At 31.5% G+C, this 21106-nt stretch overlaps 2 protein-coding genes across 3 annotated transcripts; both read right to left on the bottom strand.

Annotated features, from left to right (window-relative positions):
• Positions 1-1491: 1491 nt before the first annotated feature.
• LOC131000046 (MLO-like protein 6) lies at positions 1492-9203 on the bottom strand. Its single transcript, XM_057925796.1, has 15 exons — positions 8956-9203; positions 8798-8855; positions 8450-8697; positions 8246-8362; positions 8074-8134; positions 7010-7098; positions 5664-5738; positions 5447-5541; positions 4833-4882; positions 4202-4242; positions 3913-4086; positions 3414-3449; positions 3253-3320; positions 3086-3146; positions 1492-2170 (listed from the first exon to the last, which is right to left on the bottom strand). Exons 1-15 carry the CDS (start codon positions 9073-9075, stop codon positions 1775-1777), a joined length of 1689 nt encoding a protein of 562 aa, XP_057781779.1. The 5' UTR covers positions 9076-9203; the 3' UTR covers positions 1492-1774.
• Positions 9204-12780: 3577 nt separating this feature from the next.
• On the bottom strand, positions 12781-17269 carry LOC131000045 (prefoldin subunit 1). Of its 2 annotated transcripts, none has more exons than XM_057925794.1 (6): positions 17106-17269; positions 16472-16535; positions 16339-16392; positions 16124-16236; positions 15633-15717; positions 12781-13107 (listed from the first exon to the last, which is right to left on the bottom strand). In XM_057925794.1, the coding sequence occupies exons 2-6, from the start codon at positions 16493-16495 to the stop codon at positions 12997-12999; spliced, it is 387 nt and encodes a 128-aa protein (XP_057781777.1). In that variant the 5' UTR covers positions 16496-16535; positions 17106-17269; the 3' UTR covers positions 12781-12996. The 2 variants fall into 2 exon arrangements, with proteins under 2 accessions (XP_057781777.1, XP_057781778.1); XM_057925795.1 differs by having other exon boundaries at positions 16472-16526.
• Positions 17270-21106: the final 3837 nt, after the last annotated feature.

The following is a 21106-nucleotide window of genomic DNA, read 5'->3' as shown; positions in this document are numbered from 1 at the left end:
GAATCTTGTAGCGAGAGGATCCTCCAGGCGGGATCCAGGAAAAAGCCCCGAGAATCGAGATAGTCAGATGGCATAATTAAATATGTCACACCTGTCGTTTAATGATCAAGACCCGATCACTAGTGGACCTAACCTAACCTCTCAAGATTTGACCAGGCCAGGTCCAAACCAAATTATATATATGTTGTTGTTGTCGTTGTCGTCATGTTTATGTCTTTTTTTACAAAATTGTTACTACATGTCGAAGCATATCCTGCGGACAAAGTGCGCAAACACGAATACTTGCCTTGAACCCACAATTGGTACAATTCCAACTAACAGATTTTCAATCCCCAAAACCCTAGCTATATGGTATGACATCTATGTCCTTGTGGCGATGATCATATAAATACCGATCAACGAGCACAAATGTAATAAGAGATAACCACTCTTACCTTGCTAATAAAATGAATAAATTATAATTAAATTAGATTATTGGGTTTCAAAAATAAAAATACAAAAAACAAAATTGAATTATTAAAAAGAGTTTATTACAATGTAAATGTCAAATTATAACATTGTGATACTAAAAGATGGGATAAAATTGAAATGTGTAAAAATAGAAACAGAGCTGCATGAACCATGCGAATCCCCAAGTCTGTCTTGTACTCTGCAATATTTAATTTGCATTATTAAAATTTCCCCTTCTTTTGATGGTTTTGTTTTGGACTGCGGCTGCTACCTATATTATTGTTTCGTCATTCTCTCTTGTTTATTATTTTTAACTACAAATATTACTAAAAAATAGTAAAAAATAAAATAATTATTAAAACTATATTTTAATATTTTCATTAAAGCAAATTTACTTGATACTATATGATTATTTTAACAACATATATTTTCGTAAATTTATAATTATAAATATTAGTTATTAAATATGAATGTGGATTTGGATAGCAACCGTCTTATTTTGAGACGTACTCGTACAAGACATGCTACAATGTCCAAAGCAAAAGGGGCCGAAGTTATAAGAGATTTTGATGTGGTGGGCCAATATTAAGTGGATCAATTTTAATGGGCTTTTGGGCCTGAACGGAAATGGGCTGCGAGCTTTGCTTAGTAGTTGAAACATAACACATGATTGTTCGACTTGTATTCAATTATAAATATTCAATTCGATTAATATTCAATTACAAATATTTGATTCAATTAATATTCAAATATAAATATGAAAACATGATATTCGTTTCGATATTTAAATATATCTAATTTTCTGTCACAACAAATCTACAAATTGTCAACTGGGCATTTATTGTTTGTGTTTGTTAGATAAATACATTGGATATATATCTATATTATTTTACATATTTTTATTTTCAGAATTTCGAATCGAATAGCATAGATAACGAATCGAATTGAATAATTGGAAAATGACATTGAATTGAATATCGAATCGATGAATACGAATCAAATATGGTGATATTCGCTTCGATTTGATTACAACCCTGCGTCTAATAAATAAAAGTACCATTTTATTAAATAAAAAATGTTTAGTATATGTTATACAAGAGACAATAAAGAAAATATTTGTTTATTTACACTGATCTCCAATATATAATTCAATTAAATCTATCGGGAGAAAAGAAGGCCAGCCAAGGAAAAAAATTATTCTCTAACTCAAATATTCCTGCGATGAGAGCCCATATCTCCACTTCCCCAAATATTTTTCCGAAAAATGGTAATTACAAGTTTACAAATACAAATTATACAATCCTACAATTATATATATGTGTGATCAATTATTTAGTGTGTCTCTCTTATCAAAGGAGAAGTCCTTAGACCCTCCAACGGTGATCTCATGCTGCGGCGGCGAGTCGGCCAGCGCCACCTCTCTGTCCATATGGGAGAGCTCGACGCCGCCGTGGAAGCGGCTGGGCGACGGCGACTCGGTGTCCCAGTTGTCGGCGTCGTAGTTGGACCTCCTGGGGGAGGTGTGGACGCTGTCCATCTCGGAGCGGTAGTGGCGGAGGAGGTGGATGGGCGACGTGTGGTGCGACGGCGTGGCGGGGCGGCTCGACATCGGCGTCGAGTGCCGGCTTTGTTTTATGTGTTTCTTGGCCGTGTGGTGCCAGTTTCTTAGCGCCGTCGCCACCCTCTCGTTGAAGATGGTTGGTTTCATGCTTGATCCCATCTGTTAATTAATGTTTATTAATTAATTAATCCACTCTAATTAAGATAATATCTCGTTCTAGCCTTTCTCGTATAGCAAAAAGAAATTATAGCCGTATAGATAAAAACATGAAAAAAAATTAGAAATTTTGGACTATTATATTTCTACACACTTACACGATTTACACGCGAAATTTATGTAAATTATATAACTGTATAATTGTTCAAAATAACTACTATTTTCATATTTTTATCTATATTACGACTATAATTTTTTTATCACTTTGTATAAATCAATGAATAAGCTGCTTATGCATGAACAACTACAATTCTGCTAATTCATGAAATTTTCGCCCCTTCCAGAGTTCGAACATAAGTTTGAATAGTTATTTGTGCATTAAAAACAATTTATTCAACTCTATATACAAGATTATTCATATCAATTCTCATACTCACAAAAGATAGCATTCTCATTTGATCATATATATATATATATATATATATGAGTCAGGAGATTTTTTAGGACAATAACTTATGTTGATTTGGAAATTAGGACAATAATTTTTGGATTTGTAAAAATAGGACACTAATTTTTTTAGAGTAAAATAGGACACTAATTAATAAGTGTCGTAAAAATAGGACATTTCTCGACCGATAATTGGCCGAAAAATGTCATGCGGATGCAACACTTATTAATTAGTGTCCTATTTTACTCTAAAAAAATTAGTGTCCTATTTTTACAAGTCCGAAAGTTATTGTCCTAATTTCCAAATCAATCTAAATTACTGTCCTAAAAAACCCTCGAACTCATATATATATTTGAAATGTTAGTAAGTATTAAGAATTATTGAGGCATGCTAATTATTGTGCAGATGCATGCTTAATTTATTAAATCTTTTCATTAATTAAATATAGGCGAATGTATGAGTTTAATTACCTGAGTAACGAGGGCATAAAGTGGGAGAGTGACGTAGCTGCAAAGTATTTGTATGAGAATCCTGTCGATCAAAATTAGTAAAAATCGTTACTCAATAGTACTTATTTAATTAAAAACAATTTACCAAGTAAAAAATATATTTTGAAGCATCATTCTTGAAGATTTACCCCATTGAGATCCTGATCACGATATCCTCCACATGCTCATGAAAGCACGATTTCAAACCGAATTCATACTGTTCAACAAAATAAAATCATACCCATTAATTTTCTATTAATCTCATGTATATTTACATAAAATATATATGTATTGAAGGTATAAAACTTACCCAACTCCATGCAAAGAAGGCGAGTTGAAACGCATTCTGCAACATTTATAAAAGAAAAAGATTCATATTAATTTTAATTAATTCCGGCATTAAAATATAGCGTTATTACTGTTTAAACACACCAAATTTCCTCCAATTTCAAATTCTAACATGAATTTTCAATTTATTATTAAAGTACATGAACTATAATACTTAATTACTCCCATTTCCTACAAACTGAATCTCAAGTGGCATATCTGAAAGATGATTAGGATTCATCGGCGACACTTCAGTACGTCGTACTGAAGTATCTGTTCTCTATGAGTCATAATCATCTTTCAGATATGTCATCTAAGATTCAATTTAGAAGAAATGAGGGTCGGTGTTAAAAATCTAGCAAGTATTAAAGTTCATGTATTTTAATAAAAAACTGAAAGTTCATGCTAAAATTTAAAACGAAAGTAAATTTGGCGTATTTAAACAATAATAATCCTAAAAGAAATTTTTTAAAAAAAAGTACCTGAAAAAGTACAAAATTGATAAGGTAGAGTACAAGTCGTGGGCGATTAAACCAGAAAAGGTCGTCGCCCGGTTGAACCACAGGAACGCCTTTTACTACTTCGCCCCTTTCTTGAATTCTCAAACCCATTTTCGTAATTATCACTTGTAGCTTTGTCCCTACCAGCAATATTACCTGTCCATTTTTTCAACATTTTTAATTAATTTTCTGAATTTACAAATAAATTCTTTATAAATTGTGCACATAAATGTCTATTGTGAATGTGGAGAAAAGCAAATTGACAACTTACAATTAAGGGAATGAATGGCAGCCAAAGGTAGGAATACCAGCCTGTTCACATACAAAACATATTGTGGTCAATCATAATGAGCTAAGAAATCTAGAATAAATTAATCCTACAAAGTTCTTGAAATAACGAAGATGCATGTATATGTATTGGTTTGAAATTTATGCTACAAAAGTAGTTTATCACCTCATATTTTATTGGGTTAATTGCCCATAAATACACGAAATATACTCAAATTTTGGTTTTTAATCAATTGGTCAAAAAAATTACGTAAGTTTTACTTTTTTAGAATTTGGCTTGAGCTCAATGATCGCTGACTAATGATTGTCTGAATTATGATGGACAACTCGAAGGTACCGTTGAAAAACTCTTGACGCTATCTTTCTAATGATGTTTATACTGTTGAGTCTTTTTCATCGAAAGTGGTAAAAAGATGACTTGAAAGTTGATGTCATGAAATTCTATAATCAAGAGGTTTTCAACGGTACCTTCAAATTATTATCAGACTCCAAACAATCAAATCATTAATCAACAAATTCATGAAATATAGAGTTGAAAGATAGCAATTGATTTGTGGAGTAAGAATAATTTATACATATTATATAGTATAAGTTAATTAAATAATAGAACTCACCATGAGTATTGAAGAGCAAGAATAACACAGCGAGAAACCAAATTGGTGGACTGCAAGAACCCAAAGAAGAGTAACACATATATATTAGTAGAAGAAAACTAACGATGTTTTGATGATATAATAATAAATAATTTAAAAATTAAATACATTGTTCATGCCCGATTAATCATAATGTGAATTCTCTTCTTAATTAATTAAAGGGGAATGCTGAGGATTGAATTATTGATTTCACACTTTACATAGATGAGTCTCGCGAATTTTATACGTATATTAAAGGTAGACTCAATGCAAATTATTTGTTGACTTGAATAAACTTTTCCTAGCGTTGACTCCACAAGAGAGAGAGAGAATGCATATATTGAGAATGATCAAATATAGTGTAGAATGAGAACTGATATTAATTTATTCAAATTTATCGTGTAAAATGATAATAATGAATAAATTAGCATAAATCTATGAATAAGCAGTATGTAATGCAGAAATAGCAATTTAAACATGGGTTCAAGTTCTGGAGGAGACGGAAATTTTATCATATTAACTGAATATACACTATTTATGCATTATAAGCAATTTATTCGTGAATTTATGTAGCAAAATTGAGATATTATACGAACCTAATTCCGACAACCACTTTGAAGTCCTCTTCAAGTGATCTATTGATATACTTCTGAAAATCAAATTGGCCATGGCTTTGGGGTGCAAGGTGTGCCTGATCATTAATTATATGAAACAAATTACATCAAATTTCTCATGGCTTTGGTTTTAATTTTCTTGAAACCAAACGAGATTTTATTAATTAATCAAGTCAAGATAAAATTGGGATTTACTTACCGTGATAAATCCATGCCGAAGAGTCAAGTAATCCACTTTTGGAACAGATCTTACAAATTGTCGGAAGAAACTAACCTGAAAGTCAAAGTAATTAATGAAATGATATTCTCTCTCGTACCATTTACATAGACTGATTGGAATTTACACGAGGACTAAGAAAATAATTAGAAATGAAAATATATAGATAAACTTACTAGTTACTAATATGCTTTAATAATGAACTAAAATTGTAGTAAATTAAAAAATTAAATAGAAATATATTAATAAACGAGTGAAAAATTATTACTTGTGGAATCAATTCAATATATTTAAGACATTCGAAAAAAGAACATAATTAAGCCGGAAGAGGTTCTAATAAAAACCTCTGTTAAAATGAGAAACTAAGAACCTAATCTTGACCTTTTAAATATTAGATCTAATGATTAGGATTTAGTCAACAAAAGAAACTGTGCATCTATTATATTTTACTGTGCACTTAAAAAATATGCAATTTATGCAATTGAAACCAACAATGCAAAATACTCAAGCAAATTGAAACTGTGCATCTATGCAATCGAAATTGTGCATCTGTAGTTTAATCTCAGCCATCTATTTTATTTAAATCAATGGCTTTAAATTGGTTCTTAGTTTTCATCTTAAGAGGGATTTCTATATTAACTCTATCCTAATTAAGCCTATGTAAATGTGACAGAGGAGTAATAAATAAAAAGGAATTAACGAGGAACAACAATAACGGAATTTGGGGTTAATTAATACCAAACATTGAAAGCTAAACCAAATTGAATCAATTGATTAAGACATCTACAATGATTTATATTGTTAAGGATTAAGGAATTAGACTTCAATTAGTTTTGAGATTGTCGTAACGGAAAGGTCAACATTCAAGCCCTAGAAAAGCTGAAAAAGTCAACAAATAGAAAATGTCATCATAGCCCCTAATAATTAAATAATAAATTTATTAGAAAATAGTAATATAGAAAGCTAAAGGTAGAATAATGTGCAATTTGCAACGCTACAAAAAAAGCATTTAATTTATGATATATGATGGCTTCAACTTTATGAAATGCAACGACATCCACATATGCATGGAAGTGCCTTCCCAAAAAATATACCACGATTGAGACAACAATACCCCACTAAAAATTAAAGCAGTAGTTATGATATTTATGGTTTATAAATATTATTTTGCAATCAATGATTAAACATTTAAATATAATTGTCATAAATTAGTTATATAATCGACCATTTTATAAAATTTGAGGAATAGGGAATTAAATAATTAGATATATAACGCTCGTGATTATTTATGTTTATGCAAATTAAAGTATATAGTTGAAAAATCTTACAATCCATATTAGAATAGGAGTTTTGGTCCAAAAGCTCAAGTGCCTCCTCCCAAATGATGTCTCCCTTGCAAACCTATATCTCTCCGGATCTGTTTAGTTAACAAACATCACTAATCATTAGTTACAGCGACGAATCTAGAAATTATCGATAGCAGGACTGAATTAATTTGTTGTATTATATAGCGTTAAAGCATTTGCATGGCGCGCAAATAGGGTTCGGGGATTATCGTCTAAATTTTTTGAGCAGTCTGTATAGTTCGTTTTTATGCTCAAGTGGAATTCTAAAGGGCTTAGGATTGACTCTCAGTTATTTTTTTTATAAAAAATAATTGTAGTCGGCTGGAATGAGATCCTAAAGGGCATTTGATTATTTATTATAATAAATAATTGTAGTCATTGATTATTTTGATTATTATAAACCTAAAGGGCACACGAAGAACCATCTTTATTTTTTTTAATCATTTTATTTTCTACAAAAATAAATTATTTTTCATTATCAATAGTTTACAATCTTATTTAAATTAGAGGATTGATTCAAACTCAAAATTGAATGGAAAAAAATAACACAATTTTGATAAATTAATTTAACAACCACCCACTATTAAATATTAAACAATGAATGCATATTCTATAATTATTAAAACAGTGTATTATTTATTTTCTATATCTCTCGGCTTATTTTCTTTATAATATATATATATATATATGTGTGTGTGTGTGTGTGTCATAATGAGAATGATTATTTTTGTGAAAAATGAAAATAACGAATAAGTCAGTACATAGTACTGATATAACTTGTTCCTAATGCATGAATAGTCGTCTTCTCTAATATGCAAACCCAGGTTGCATGCATTATCATTTATCAACAGTTTATTCAACTGTATATACTATTTTATTAATATCAATTCTCATTCTCACGATATGTCGGCATTCACAACCATTTTCTAATATTTAAGGGGCTTCAACCCCCCTTCCCCCGTCCCAAATACTAATATTCTTCGTTGATTTATACACAAAAACACACATAAAAAAATTGAACGTAAAATAAACAACAAATTACGTACCGTGCGCAAATTGGTACTCCTCAGTTGTTGTTTCCTTTTCCCACGCTTTCCAACTTCTCATCTAAAGCCAAACAACACGACGTCGTATATAAGAGCCACTCAATTGTTTCAAACACACACATTATCACGTAAATGCGTGTGTATATATATATATATATATATATGCATATACCTTAGCTCTTCCCAATGCCATGGTGAGAATACAATAAAGCACGTGAAAAACGGCCAAAACGAAGATGAAAATATGCAGCTGGTGTATCCCATCCGACGACACAAACGGAACTTTCCCCTGCAACCAATTAATCCCCCACGTGTTATATATTATCATTATTTCATGCAATTTCACACACCATAAACGTGGTAATTTCAATCATGCCTTGTCCGCGCATTTGTCGGTGCCGCCGCCGGCCAAGATCCGCCTAGCGCCGCCTTCCAGCCAGAGAAGCCTCCGGCGCCTATCCTCGCCGTCGTCCTCCGCCGCCGCCGGCGGCGCGTCCTTCTTCGCCTCCTCGCTCTTGCTGCATGGGTGCCACGTGGCACCCGCGGACTTCGATATACATATATTCGATATTGGGCTCTGCCCTACCGTTAGCAGCAGCGATATAAACCCCAGCAGCATCAACTCTTCATCATATTCACAAAAAAAAATTAAAAAAATTTAAATAAATGTCGTTTTCAAAATTATTGCAATGTAATCACATATTAAACTGGGGTTTGTTCTTACCAGACTTGATTTTTTCAAGTGATTCAAACAGAGCTCTTTTGTTCTTCGACTTCAACCACTGATCATATTAGGTAAAAAAAAAATGTAAAAATTTTATAAGATGTATTCAATTTTTTTTTTTTTTTTTTTGGAATTTTGATTTTGGTAAGTGATGTTACCTTTCCTATTAAGTGGATGATGTGCTCGATCACGATGGAAACGGCGACCAAGGCGAAGCACACGACGGCGACGGCCCACGTCGGCGTTTGCTCCAGCGATCTTCCGCTAGCTCCGGCCATTTTCACCGCCGCCGATTTATTTCCGCTGAATTAAAGACTTTATTGCTGATCGGAGCAACATAAATTGAAAAAAAAAAAAAATTGGAGTTTGAAGCTAAATGAGAGGTTAAATTAAAATCAAGAGATGCTATAAAATGAATGTGAGATTTTTATATGGAAGGAGATATGGAAAGAGGGGTATAATGGTAAAAGCGTGATTTGGAGACTTGGACTATGGAGACGCGTGAAAAATTATAGAATTTTGTTGACTTTATCAAAAAAGTGTGAACTTTTGACTATTTTCAAGAGGATCGCGTCAGGGGCTAAGTTTGTTTATATATTTTTGTGAAATTAATAGTTTTAATCATTCGATTTGTTAGTCGACCCTAAAATAAAGTGGGAATAATTTCTCGCATTTTCTTTTTTCATTTTCAAAATAGGGTAACAATTATTCATGGATATAGTTGGTTTGATTTAATTTGAACTAATTATATAATAATGCTATTTAGATAAAAATATGTTCGAACAAAAAAAGTTAAATACTTTAACAAAATAATATGATAAGGTAGTTTTAGTTGTAAATTTATTTTGAAAAAATAAAAAATAAAAATATATATAAAAAAATTATCATCTTTTAATGGTCATCACCTTTTCTATATAATTATGTAAGGTGAAAAAAAAAAGGTTTCGCCGATCTTTTAATTTTCACATTTTAGATTAGAAAGATATTATCACACCAAACACCTCATGATAATACTATCATGAATTGGAGTGAAAATGAGGGAAAATGGGATGCCTGGATCTTACTCAAGAAGCATATATTATACTCTCTTTGTCTTTCAAGAGTGTGCATCACTTTTAGTGATATAGATTTTAATAAATGTTACGAGTGGATAAAATGACTCATTTTGTTATAGTGTTATATGGTGAGTAGTGTTAAAAAATAAAATATACACATTCTTATGAGACGTACCAAAATGACAAAAAAATGCACTCTTATGGCACATAGGAAGAATAAATGTTTAGAAGAAAATGAACTATTTTCAACTTATCTATTTACTAAATAAAAATATCATTTTTATCTATTTTTTTTAATGAATCATCTATATTTGATTTTGCACACTAGAACTATTAATTATTTTTTTTTCAAAAATTGTTACAACCAAAGAAAGGAAAAAACACACTCACACTCTAGCTCCTAGGGTGACTCGAACCTCCAACCTATTGATTGAAAGAGAAGCGTCTTACCAACAGACTGCGCTTCATCATCACTAGAACTTTTAATTATTAATTGAGCCAATTCATTTATTATTTATTCACAATCCATCTCATAGTAATATATAATGATACTTATTTCATTATGTATTTATAATTATATTTTAAAAAATTATGAGTATTAAGAGTTGAATTTTATTTAGATTAAATTGATAATTACAAAATATTCCACGTACTGACGTACCCCATGATATAAACTCTTTTTTATATATTGATTAGTGAATATAAATTTATTTTTTCGTGTATATAATACTTTTCTTAGATATGCTATCATATTTGTTATCACCCATGACATATACGTAGATATATGGACTGATAATTTAAGTAATCAAGATACGATCTTTCATGATCCAAATTAATATATACCTAGTTGCATTTGTTTGATTTTTTTTATTGTATATATATATATAAGATAGACAAATTAAAATGATTTATATGAATTCTTGGTTTTCAAATTTGAATACTTAACTAGTTAACTTTCCCTCGGTTTGACCGAAAACTCAATTTTAGAAGCTGTCTGAATTTGACAAACATCTCAAAATCACAAATTCGCATATATGTTTAACTCCTTCATATATATAGGCCATGTTTTAATTAGTTTTTTTATGACTAAAAATGATACTAATTTACATTCGTCAACTATAAGTTTGAAATGTACGTTTCGTTTTTTAATTTAACAATAATAATTTGTTCATGTTTGTCGATCCCATCTCTATGATGGATACCTATTTTCAATTTTGAAGAATTTTAGTGACAAATAAACAATTAGTATTTCTTTTGAATAAATAAAGAGCATATGGTGTTTTTCTTTTATTTTCTTGTAAAGGCTAGCTAATCGCAATGGTTATGTAATAATCTACCTCATGTGTGAATAAACGTGACTTTTTTTTATATAATTGATAATGTTTTAACACAAATTAAATTTGAAATTTACTATATTTTGTAATCGTGCAATACACAACATTGTTAGTGTAACAAATAACAATAAAAACACGAGCCTAGCCCTAGAGAAACGCTTCACTACTTGAAATATAAATTATAAGATGACTTGCACGATAAGACTCCTTTTTTTGTGTTGAAAGATACCTATAATTATATAGAAAAATCTTAGAATAAAATGATATCAAATTCCATGACAAAAGTCTACTCGATCGTGCTTAAAAATCAACAAGTTCACATCTTTTTGTTCACTTCATGAAAGAAAAGTTGAGGTCTTTCACAAGAAGTTCAGTCAAGCAAAGTGAATATTGGTATAAATAGGGTTAGAGTATAAGATACTAATTGCCATTGTTTTTCTTATTCTAAATGCGCCCACGAGGAAATAATTAATTTTCTAATTTTATCTACAAAAGGAAAGAAACATCAACAATAATACTCCCTTCGTCCTATTGTAAGTGAGACCTTTTTTTGGGGCACGAGAATTAAGAAAGATGTATTTTGTGTGTAGGTGAAAAAGTGAAAAGGTGTTTAAAGGAAAAAAAATTTACCCAAAAAGAAAAGATTCTCACTTACAGTGGGACGCACAAAATAAAAAGAGTCTCAGATACAGTGGGACGGAGGGAGTATCATCTTATAAATTACAATACGATCCACATCTCTACAACAAAATTGTCTAATAGTGATATAGTTTTAGTGACACCAATAAATATAGTCACAGATTTTGTTAAATCTTAAGGTGTAATTGTTCACATATGCATTCACATTAATACATGAAAGTATAAGTATATTTTGTTACATTTAAAAATGATACAAATTTTACATCTATTCATATAATTATTTTTTTTGCTACATCTATATTGTGACATAGATATCACAATATATGTTTGATATTTTTGTGCTCTCTCTTTCTCTCCCATACATACATACTCGAATTTTCACTTTTTCTGTAAATCTCTTACGTTATTCTTTTCTTTTTTGTTTTTGCTGTATTATCAATATAATTACTCAAATTTCATTTCTACATATAGATGTCACAATATAATTTATTTTTACATTTTCAAATAGGCCAAAACCTTATCCTAAAATATGATAATCATCAAAGTTACATTCATTGGGTTCTCTAGCTGATTAAATAAAGTTAACACTAACATACAGCACATCGACATCAATTTTACACTAAAATTTAGTGCATTAATTAATCTTTAGAAAACAAAACATGAGTAATCCCAAATTCTTTCCCTTTAATTCACTAAAACTTGTCTAGTCTTTTTCCCCAAAAATAAGCAACGTAATTTTCCTGGAACCATCTTAATTTAATTAATTAATTGGTCCAATTATTCTGACCTCCACTAGTGTTTCCTTTAGTTAGGGACCGATTCACTCAATTTTTTGAAATCAACTCTCTTTCTATTTAATGTTCATGGGAATTCTTGACATTGTCGCCTTCAAAAGTGGAACGTGCTTCATTATTTACAAGTAGCACTTATTGAAGAAAAACAAGTCACTGGTCAATTTAAAAATAAAATTCATTCAAAGAAAATATTGATGATGATGATAACAATTAAAAGACAGTGTAGCTTTGCAATCGATTGCCAAATGTAATGTAAGTATAGCATACCAAGAGCTGAACTCCACAACACAATACACACGAAGAGAGTAAGAGAAAGTGAAGAAAACAGATTACCGAGTTTGCTAGAGAAGTCGAAAAATCTGCTGCGGAAACCAGACTTAGACGGACATGGCCATTATCTGACGAGCAAGAGCAGGATCTTGTTGCAGAAGCTCCCTTAGGTTGTTCTCAATCTCAGCCATCTGCTTTTCTAAATACTCCTTCGACGTCTGTCAAATCACAACATCAACGACATATTACTTCAAGTTACATGTTCCTTTGATGTTCATCAAGTAAAACATAGATAAAACGAGCTTCCTAAAGCATATGATAAGATCACCGAAATACATTCTGCAAGAAACAACTTACATTATACTATAAGGGGATGTTTACTTTGAATGATTAGCCTTGATAGATAAAAATAGTAAGGCTAATCCCTTATTTACTTTGATGGATTGAAACTTTAGGATATTCTAAGGTCCTTGATTATTTCTATCATTTAAGCTATTTTTCTTTGATTCTTATCCCATTGAAATGGTAGGATTAAAGAAATCCTACTCTTGAGGATAAAAATACTCAATTATGCATCTTATCAATCATACAAAGTAAACGCTCCCTAACAGATTATTACTATTCTCAGTCTCCTCTTGCAAGTTCCAATACAGTTTAGCCTCCCTTCGTAATCAATTGGAGCTCAACCAAGTTCATATCATAAAGTAATTACATTCGTTGACAACAATTCTGCAGTGGTAATTTTCATAGAAAAAGTCTTAATCTCCTTGGATTCAACGTCACATGGCCTAGTATGAATTCAAGTCTGCATTAGTCTTATATTGAACTTGGACAAAAAGAAAATAACATAATGAGAAATAATCAGATGAGTGTACATAGCATTGGTGTTAAGTAATTCTAGAACATCTTCGAAACATCGCAATGGCTTTGATGATAGTTGTGTGTGATATATTTACGTTTAGTGCTCAAAGCTGACAAGCACCAATTCTTAGTAGACAATTCTAGGATCAGATCATCCTTTTATAACTACGACCATACCATATAACCAAATACAACAACACATACAGTGTAAATTTAGATATTTAGCATATGCTCCCTTCGTCCACGAAAGAGCTTCCTACTTTCTCTTTTCGGGACGTCCACAAAAGAACTTTCTACCTATTTTGGCACTATACCCCACCACTTAAAAATACCCCATCTACCCTACCTTTTTCACCAACGCAATAAATTAGTGCTCCCTCCGTCCCACCTATCTTGAAACACTTATCCCACCTATCTTGAGACATTTCCTTATTTGGCAAAAGTTTTATCCTTTATTCACCTTTTCACTTTTTCACCTAAACACAAAACACTACTTTCTTAATTCTCATGCCGAAAAAAAAGGTCTCAAAATACCTGGATGGAGGGAGTAATACTTTTCACCCTTCCCAGTACATTCAACAATTTTTTCTCCACTTCCATTACACTCGACAACATTTTATTAGGGATGGCAACTGGACGGGTTTGGGCGGGGATTGCTTTTTCACCCCCATACCCGCCTCAAAACATTTGGAAGATTTTCTTATGCAAAAATTATTTTATTCATTCCATCAAACATATAAAAAAACTCAAAATAAATACTCCCTCCATCCCATTTGTAAGGGCTAATACAAATGGGACGGAGGGAGTAATAGTATTATTCAACATCACAAACATACCATAAATTTCACAATTAAAACTCAAATATATCTTCTAACAAAAACACTATCAAACATATAAAAATATAATCGGGGCGGGTACCTATACCCCCGAATCCAACGTGAACCTGACCCAAGTATAATAAGTTTCATAACCGCCCCCGAAATTTCACCCCCATACCCGGCCCATTAGGGGCGGGTACGTGCTGGTATTATTGTCATCCCTACATTTTATTAAAACTCGTGTCACTCTCTCCCCTTATTTTGGGAAAGCTGGCGGCCGCGTGTGAATTCTTTCAAGGAGTAAGTTCTTTTGTGGACGGAGGGAGTATTAGAAAACCAACAATTCTTCTTCACTCCATTTTTCGTGGACGGAGGAAGTATTAGAAGTTCTTTCGTAAACGGAGGAAGTATTTACATCCAATTTGAGATTGCTACGTATACTGAGAAGAGAATGCAAAGAGCTTTATATGACACCTAATAGCACCTCAAGTAAGAGAAATCCTCATTCTTGAAGGTAAAAGACCTTCCAAATCAATAACATAAGTTTTAGAAGTTCAGTCTTCTGCAGTGTAACGTGAAGCCAGGGTAACAATAAATATCACGTCTTCATAAGTTGCGTGTTCCAGACAATTGGTCAAAGTTAGGGCTATAAATCTGAGAATTAGTACCTCTGGAGCCTAAGTTGTCATTCTTTAAACCAACAAACTCTAACTCAAAATCTTTATGTCCAACTAGTATCACCCCTAAAGCATGACTAATACTCACTCCATCCCACTTTGATGATCCTCTATTCTTTTTTGGGATGTCTCAAGATATAATCCACTTTCTAAATTTAAACTGCAATATAGTTTTCTTTTACTAAAATAACCTTATTTAATGTGTGTGAAGATAATATGTAGAACAATTAATAAGAGCAAAATAGAACAATTACATATAAATCACATTTTCCAATCAAGCAATGTGGACTATCAAAGTGGGACGGAGGGAGCAATATATAGCAGCCATCTAGCGTGAAACATCACATCTTCAAAATTCCAAAAACTAGATTCAGTTCTCAATCATACCTGCAAAGAGGAAATAGCAGCTTCACTATCCCTAAGCTTTCCTTCTTGTTCTTCCATCAGAGATGATTTTGGCTCCAAAATAAACCTGTCCATATTATCTTCGTTTTTAAGGACAATCATACTCAAAGCCAAACAATTTTGACCTCTTCAACGATATAGCATACTCCCTCCATCTCACAAAAATGTATCACTTGGGGGACGGCACAACTTTTAAAATAATTTGGTAGATAATATATTGAGTGGAGAAAGGATCACACCATGTAGAAATGAGTGGTTGTGGTTGAATTGAGTGTTGGATTAGGTGGAAATGAGTGATCGTGGTTAAAAAGACAAAGCGGGTCATGTCCCAAAATAGACGTGATACATTCTTATGGGACACCAGGGACGAACGAAAACGGAAAAAGTGATGCATTCTTACCGGACGGAGGGAGTATGATAGAATATATTAATCAACATGCGACTAACAAAATGAACATTAAAAAGAAACTAACGTTCTCCCGATAGATTTGTAAGTATTTGTATCGTCAGATAGCAGCTTAAGTTCCTCCAAAGTCAAGTAAGCACGCTTCTTCTCCCCTTCTTTATTTCGCAGCTGATTCTGGACCTGAATAAAAATCAGAGAAAGAGAACCAAATTTATAATCCTTTCTCTCTTTATTCATAAGAAAATATTTTTGGAACCAAATTACAATCAGTCATGAACTAGCCTGCTTTAACTTCGCAGTGGTCTCAATCATCCGACTTTGAATTTCAAGAAATGCCTATAACCAAAGCAGAAATTAACAAAGTAAGCATATTTTGTAAAGAAAAAAAAGTTACAGTTGGGACGAGGATGCTTACACTTCTGATCGCTTCGTCTGCCATTGTCCTCTGCTTGTTGATGTAGCTAAACTCTCTGAATAAGCTTCAAAATAATTGTATACTTCCACTTAGAGAGAGAGAGAGAGAGAGAGTAGCATTGTTGAACCAAAACCAAATCCAGAGGTTCGACAATGTATGTTTTCAAAGTTTCCCAAACTTAAAGTCGAAAAATTATTCAAACAGATATTCACAAACTACTGCAAACATGTCTCAAACGAGCAATTTCTACAGCACCACTTGCAGAAAATCACAGTAAAGAAATGCTGGAATAAAACTTAGTGTTCATAGCGATCATATAATAAAGGTTGGGTGAAATTGCTACTTGGAGTGACCATTACACCAAGAAGTTCTAACTAATCCGACATCAAATTTGGTAGATAATCGAAATACAATTCTCCTTTTGTAACCTAATTTCCCAAATGCTTCTCGAGAGATTGGAAAATAGAATTCAAATTAGAGAGTCTAGATGAGAATCTGATTGTTCAAACATTTTCAGAAAAATCAATGAACCACACAACAACTCGAAATGAAACCCTTAGAGCTGTGTATAGTCCACCTACACGAATAATGAGTTATTAGAAGAAATGCACATAAAAAAGAGTAAGAGAAATACAGTTACTAGACAACTCCTTTATCTTCTTCAAGTAAAAGAGCTGAACGTCGGCGGCGGCGGCGGCGGGGGCGGTGGCGCGCAGCTGAACGGCGGCGAGCGTGCGAGAGGGGTAAAATTTATCTTACTCTGAATTAGGGGAAACGGCGATAGCATATTAGTATTATTATTAGTATTGTAAATTTAAAATTATATCAATAAATACAAAAAAAAAAAAAAATTATACCTACACAGTTGCATTACTTGCATATATACTTTTTTGGAGTTATATGTTAATTAGATTATTCAAATAATAATAATAATATTATCCTATTAACTTAGTAGTTTAAAAAAAATTATATTTGTCTCCGAGCTCGATGTATATACAATAATTATAAGCTTTTATGTTGCTTTGAAAGTTTAACGGAAGATAAGAATCTGATAGCTAGCAAATGTTAGCTAGGTCTGAATTTATTTAGATCTTGTACACGATGAGTGAGCTGACATTGTTTAAATTAATTTGTATTATCAAGTGAGTGATCAGTTAACTAATATATTGACAACTAACAATTTATCAATTAAACAAATAACTGAGCTTAAATGTGGAATATTGACTTAACGAGTATATTATGCATGTTAAATCAATACTGAATATCAAAAGTAATTAATTTTTACTTTTTGCTGACTTTATGTATGGTGAATGTAAATCTATATCTATTATTGTGAATCATGATCGATTCACCAAATCAAGAATCACACAAAATCACACGCAGGCACAACAACTCAAAGATACAAACAAGAATAATCAATGAATCATGTATGAACTCCAAAACACAAAGACTTACGTGTTTGAATTGTTGTCGATTCTACATCCATAAAAAGGTTAACCAGAGTTTTATTACTATCACAAGAGAATTACGACTGACTTACAATAGATAATCTCATCTGTTGATTGATGGATGACTCAGAAAAGATATTTGAGCAAACACATATTAACAATTACTTATATAATAAAATCTTTAAATAGTGTTCACTTTACCTTGATGCATGTTAGAAGTGGATATTACTAGTAATTATAGATGTGGTATAATCCAAATAAAAATCTTAATTTTGTCCTGTTTAGAGAAAGGCTCCTTCAAAGTTGTTATCCAAAAAAGAAGAAGTCTGTCATCCACAAAATGAAACTTAGTAAGGGAAATAACTTCTTGATATAAGCACTTGATATTGGATTTTTCCAACCCTAAATTTGTGTTCCCTATCTTGACTTCAATTTGGTTGTAATATTTGACAAAAAAGGCAAAGACTCACATCAGAAGTGAATTATTATTAACAAAAATAACAATTATTATAAAAAGTGATATTTATTATTTTATTCTTAAACTAAATAGCGAGAATTATACTCCCTCCGTCCCGGTTTTTGGTATCCAGTTGAGAACGGCACGGGTTTTAATAAAGTGATTAATGTGTTGTGAGTGAAATAATGGTCCCACATTTTATGTGAGATTTAAAATAATTAAAGTGGAGTAAGGACCCCCACCTACTTTTACCAAAAATAGAAATGGATACTAAAATGTGGGACGGCCAAAAAAGGAAAGTTGGATACTAAAAGCTGGGACGGAGGGAGTACTAAAAAAAGTGACAGGGATCAATATATTCACAAAGCCAACCCTTATGGGTAAAGGGTGGGGCAACGGCCCAGACTCCCTAATTTTTGGCCCAATAGATAATAGTAGTATTTAAAAATATATATTAATTCAAAAAAAAAATTGAAGATATTATTCATGATTTGCTTTTCAAAATGGTAGAAAATCTAAATTATTTCAATAAATTATTATTTATTGGTTTATTGCATTTTATTGTTAATATTAAAATTGTGCAACCTTGTATAAAAGGTTATCATGTGCAACTAGTAAAAAATAAAGACATGTTTTTCTTTTTCTTTTTTTCGCCTAGAACCCTCGAAATATCAGGTTCAATCCTATATATCTGCAGCGTGCAAACGTCCTAATAGGAGTCCGACTCCGAAACAAATTGTGGGTCACATCGAATGAAACTCGTCACAATATTTACCTTCTAGAGATCTAAGAATCAATTCTCATTTGGGTTCGAGTCCCCTGTGGCGCGGCTTTTAAATTTCTTTATTTAATACTGTTAATTTATCATAAAAAAAAAAAAAAATCAATTATCACCATTTCCCTTTCTCCAACTCAGAGAGAGATAAACTTATCTAATTCTATATGTCCCCCAACTACCTAATTAATGTGGCAAATAGAAAAGTCCAATTATTATTAATTTTTTTGAGGTGAGAAAAGTCAATTATTATGGAATTGAAGACGATACACAGACTTCCCACACTACAATCAAATTTTTCGGCATCGTAAATAAATTTCGAAGTCGGTGAAATTTTTCCTTCTCGATTCATTGTATGTTCCAGAAATTAGCAAAGTCGAGATATCTCATATTTTTTCTCAAAAAAAATGAAAAAGGATATCTCAATTTTAAATGATAGACAGGGCTCGGTATTATCGTATGCAATACATTGAAAAATATATATATATTCATTACTTATAAAAAAATAACACCGTTTAGCATTTTTATTTGTAAAATCATATTCGATATCGTTCGAATCTATGTCATTTAAAATCTCTTTTTCTATACATAATAAGTATTGTCAAATCATTCAATCTCTTTTGGAACATTGACGATCTCAAATACATTTTGTATTTAGGATAAACTTCTGAGTTCCAAGTTGCAAACTTTATGATAATCTACAAATTATAAAGAACTTGCATCAAACATACTAAACTATTTCATTCAATTGTCCGTAAAACAGACTAAAGAACTTTACGAATTTACTTATCCGTAAATTAATTTCTTGTCACAATTTTTAATTTGATATGCATATTGAATACTTTATTATTAATTTAGGTGCATGATATATTATTATCAACATATAAAATATCTTTTTTAGGAATATTGATGTAAATATATTTGAATCTATAGGATATTTCAGTTATATATAAGTGTTACTTCATAAATCGACATCATACTTTTTTTTTTCAGGGAAGAAGTATTGTATTTATGGCAAAAGGTTATTTTTTACAATCGCTTCTAACAAGCATTATACACAATAAATTGTATTCTCTTCGTCCCACTTCAAATGTCTCAAAATTATAGGACAATTCTATAATTTTGAGACATTTGAAATGGGACGGAAAAAGTACTACTAAATTATGAACCGCCCTATTAAATGGATCTATATATAGAAGACCCTAACCAAGAACTCCCCTAGAACGATCTCTAAAATCTCTTGAGCATCTTATATTATTATTATTATATTTTGAGAGATAATCATTTTAGCAGTGTACGTGTGTTAGTCTAGCGATAGGTGATTAATGCTCAATGACTGGGGTCATGAGTTTGAGTCCATCGTTGTGTGATCTTTAAGTTTTTTTACTATTTACTTGTATAATTTATCAACCAAAAATATATATTCATATTGTATCATATATTGCATGTATAGTTTGACAAAAATGACCCAGTCAATCGTCATTAATTGTAGCCAAACCGTGGATACTAAATGTAACGTGTTCCACAAAATCACACAATAAAGGGTAGGGCCACAAAAAGTAATCAATAATTGAATTCTCAATTAACCACTATTACTAATTCTCCTTTGGAATATGCATGATTAATGATTGTGAGATATGTCTAGCATGCATTGGCGAAATGATTTGTTATAATTTCTGAATGTTTCCACTAAAGCTGCAACTTACATGACATAAGCAATCCATAAATCCCTCTATTATATTAATTTTTTATTTGTATAAAAATTATCAATAATAAGTTATTAATTTTCATTGACTATAATGGACTTCTTATAGCTAAAAACATTTTTTCATGTGGTGCATGTGGAATAATTAATTTGTAAATATCACACAAAAAATGTAAATTAAAAAACTAAATGTGACAGACTCAAATATATAGAAACATTGTTAAAATTCGAATCTAAGAACTAAGATCAT

Source organism: Salvia miltiorrhiza, chromosome 8, assembly GCF_028751815.1.
Source record: "Salvia miltiorrhiza cultivar Shanhuang (shh) chromosome 8, IMPLAD_Smil_shh, whole genome shotgun sequence".
In the NCBI taxonomy this organism is placed as follows: Eukaryota; Viridiplantae; Streptophyta; class Magnoliopsida; order Lamiales; family Lamiaceae; genus Salvia; species Salvia miltiorrhiza.
The sequence above is the reverse complement of the archived record's forward strand: the minus strand, read 5'-3'. Positions and strand labels throughout refer to the sequence as shown.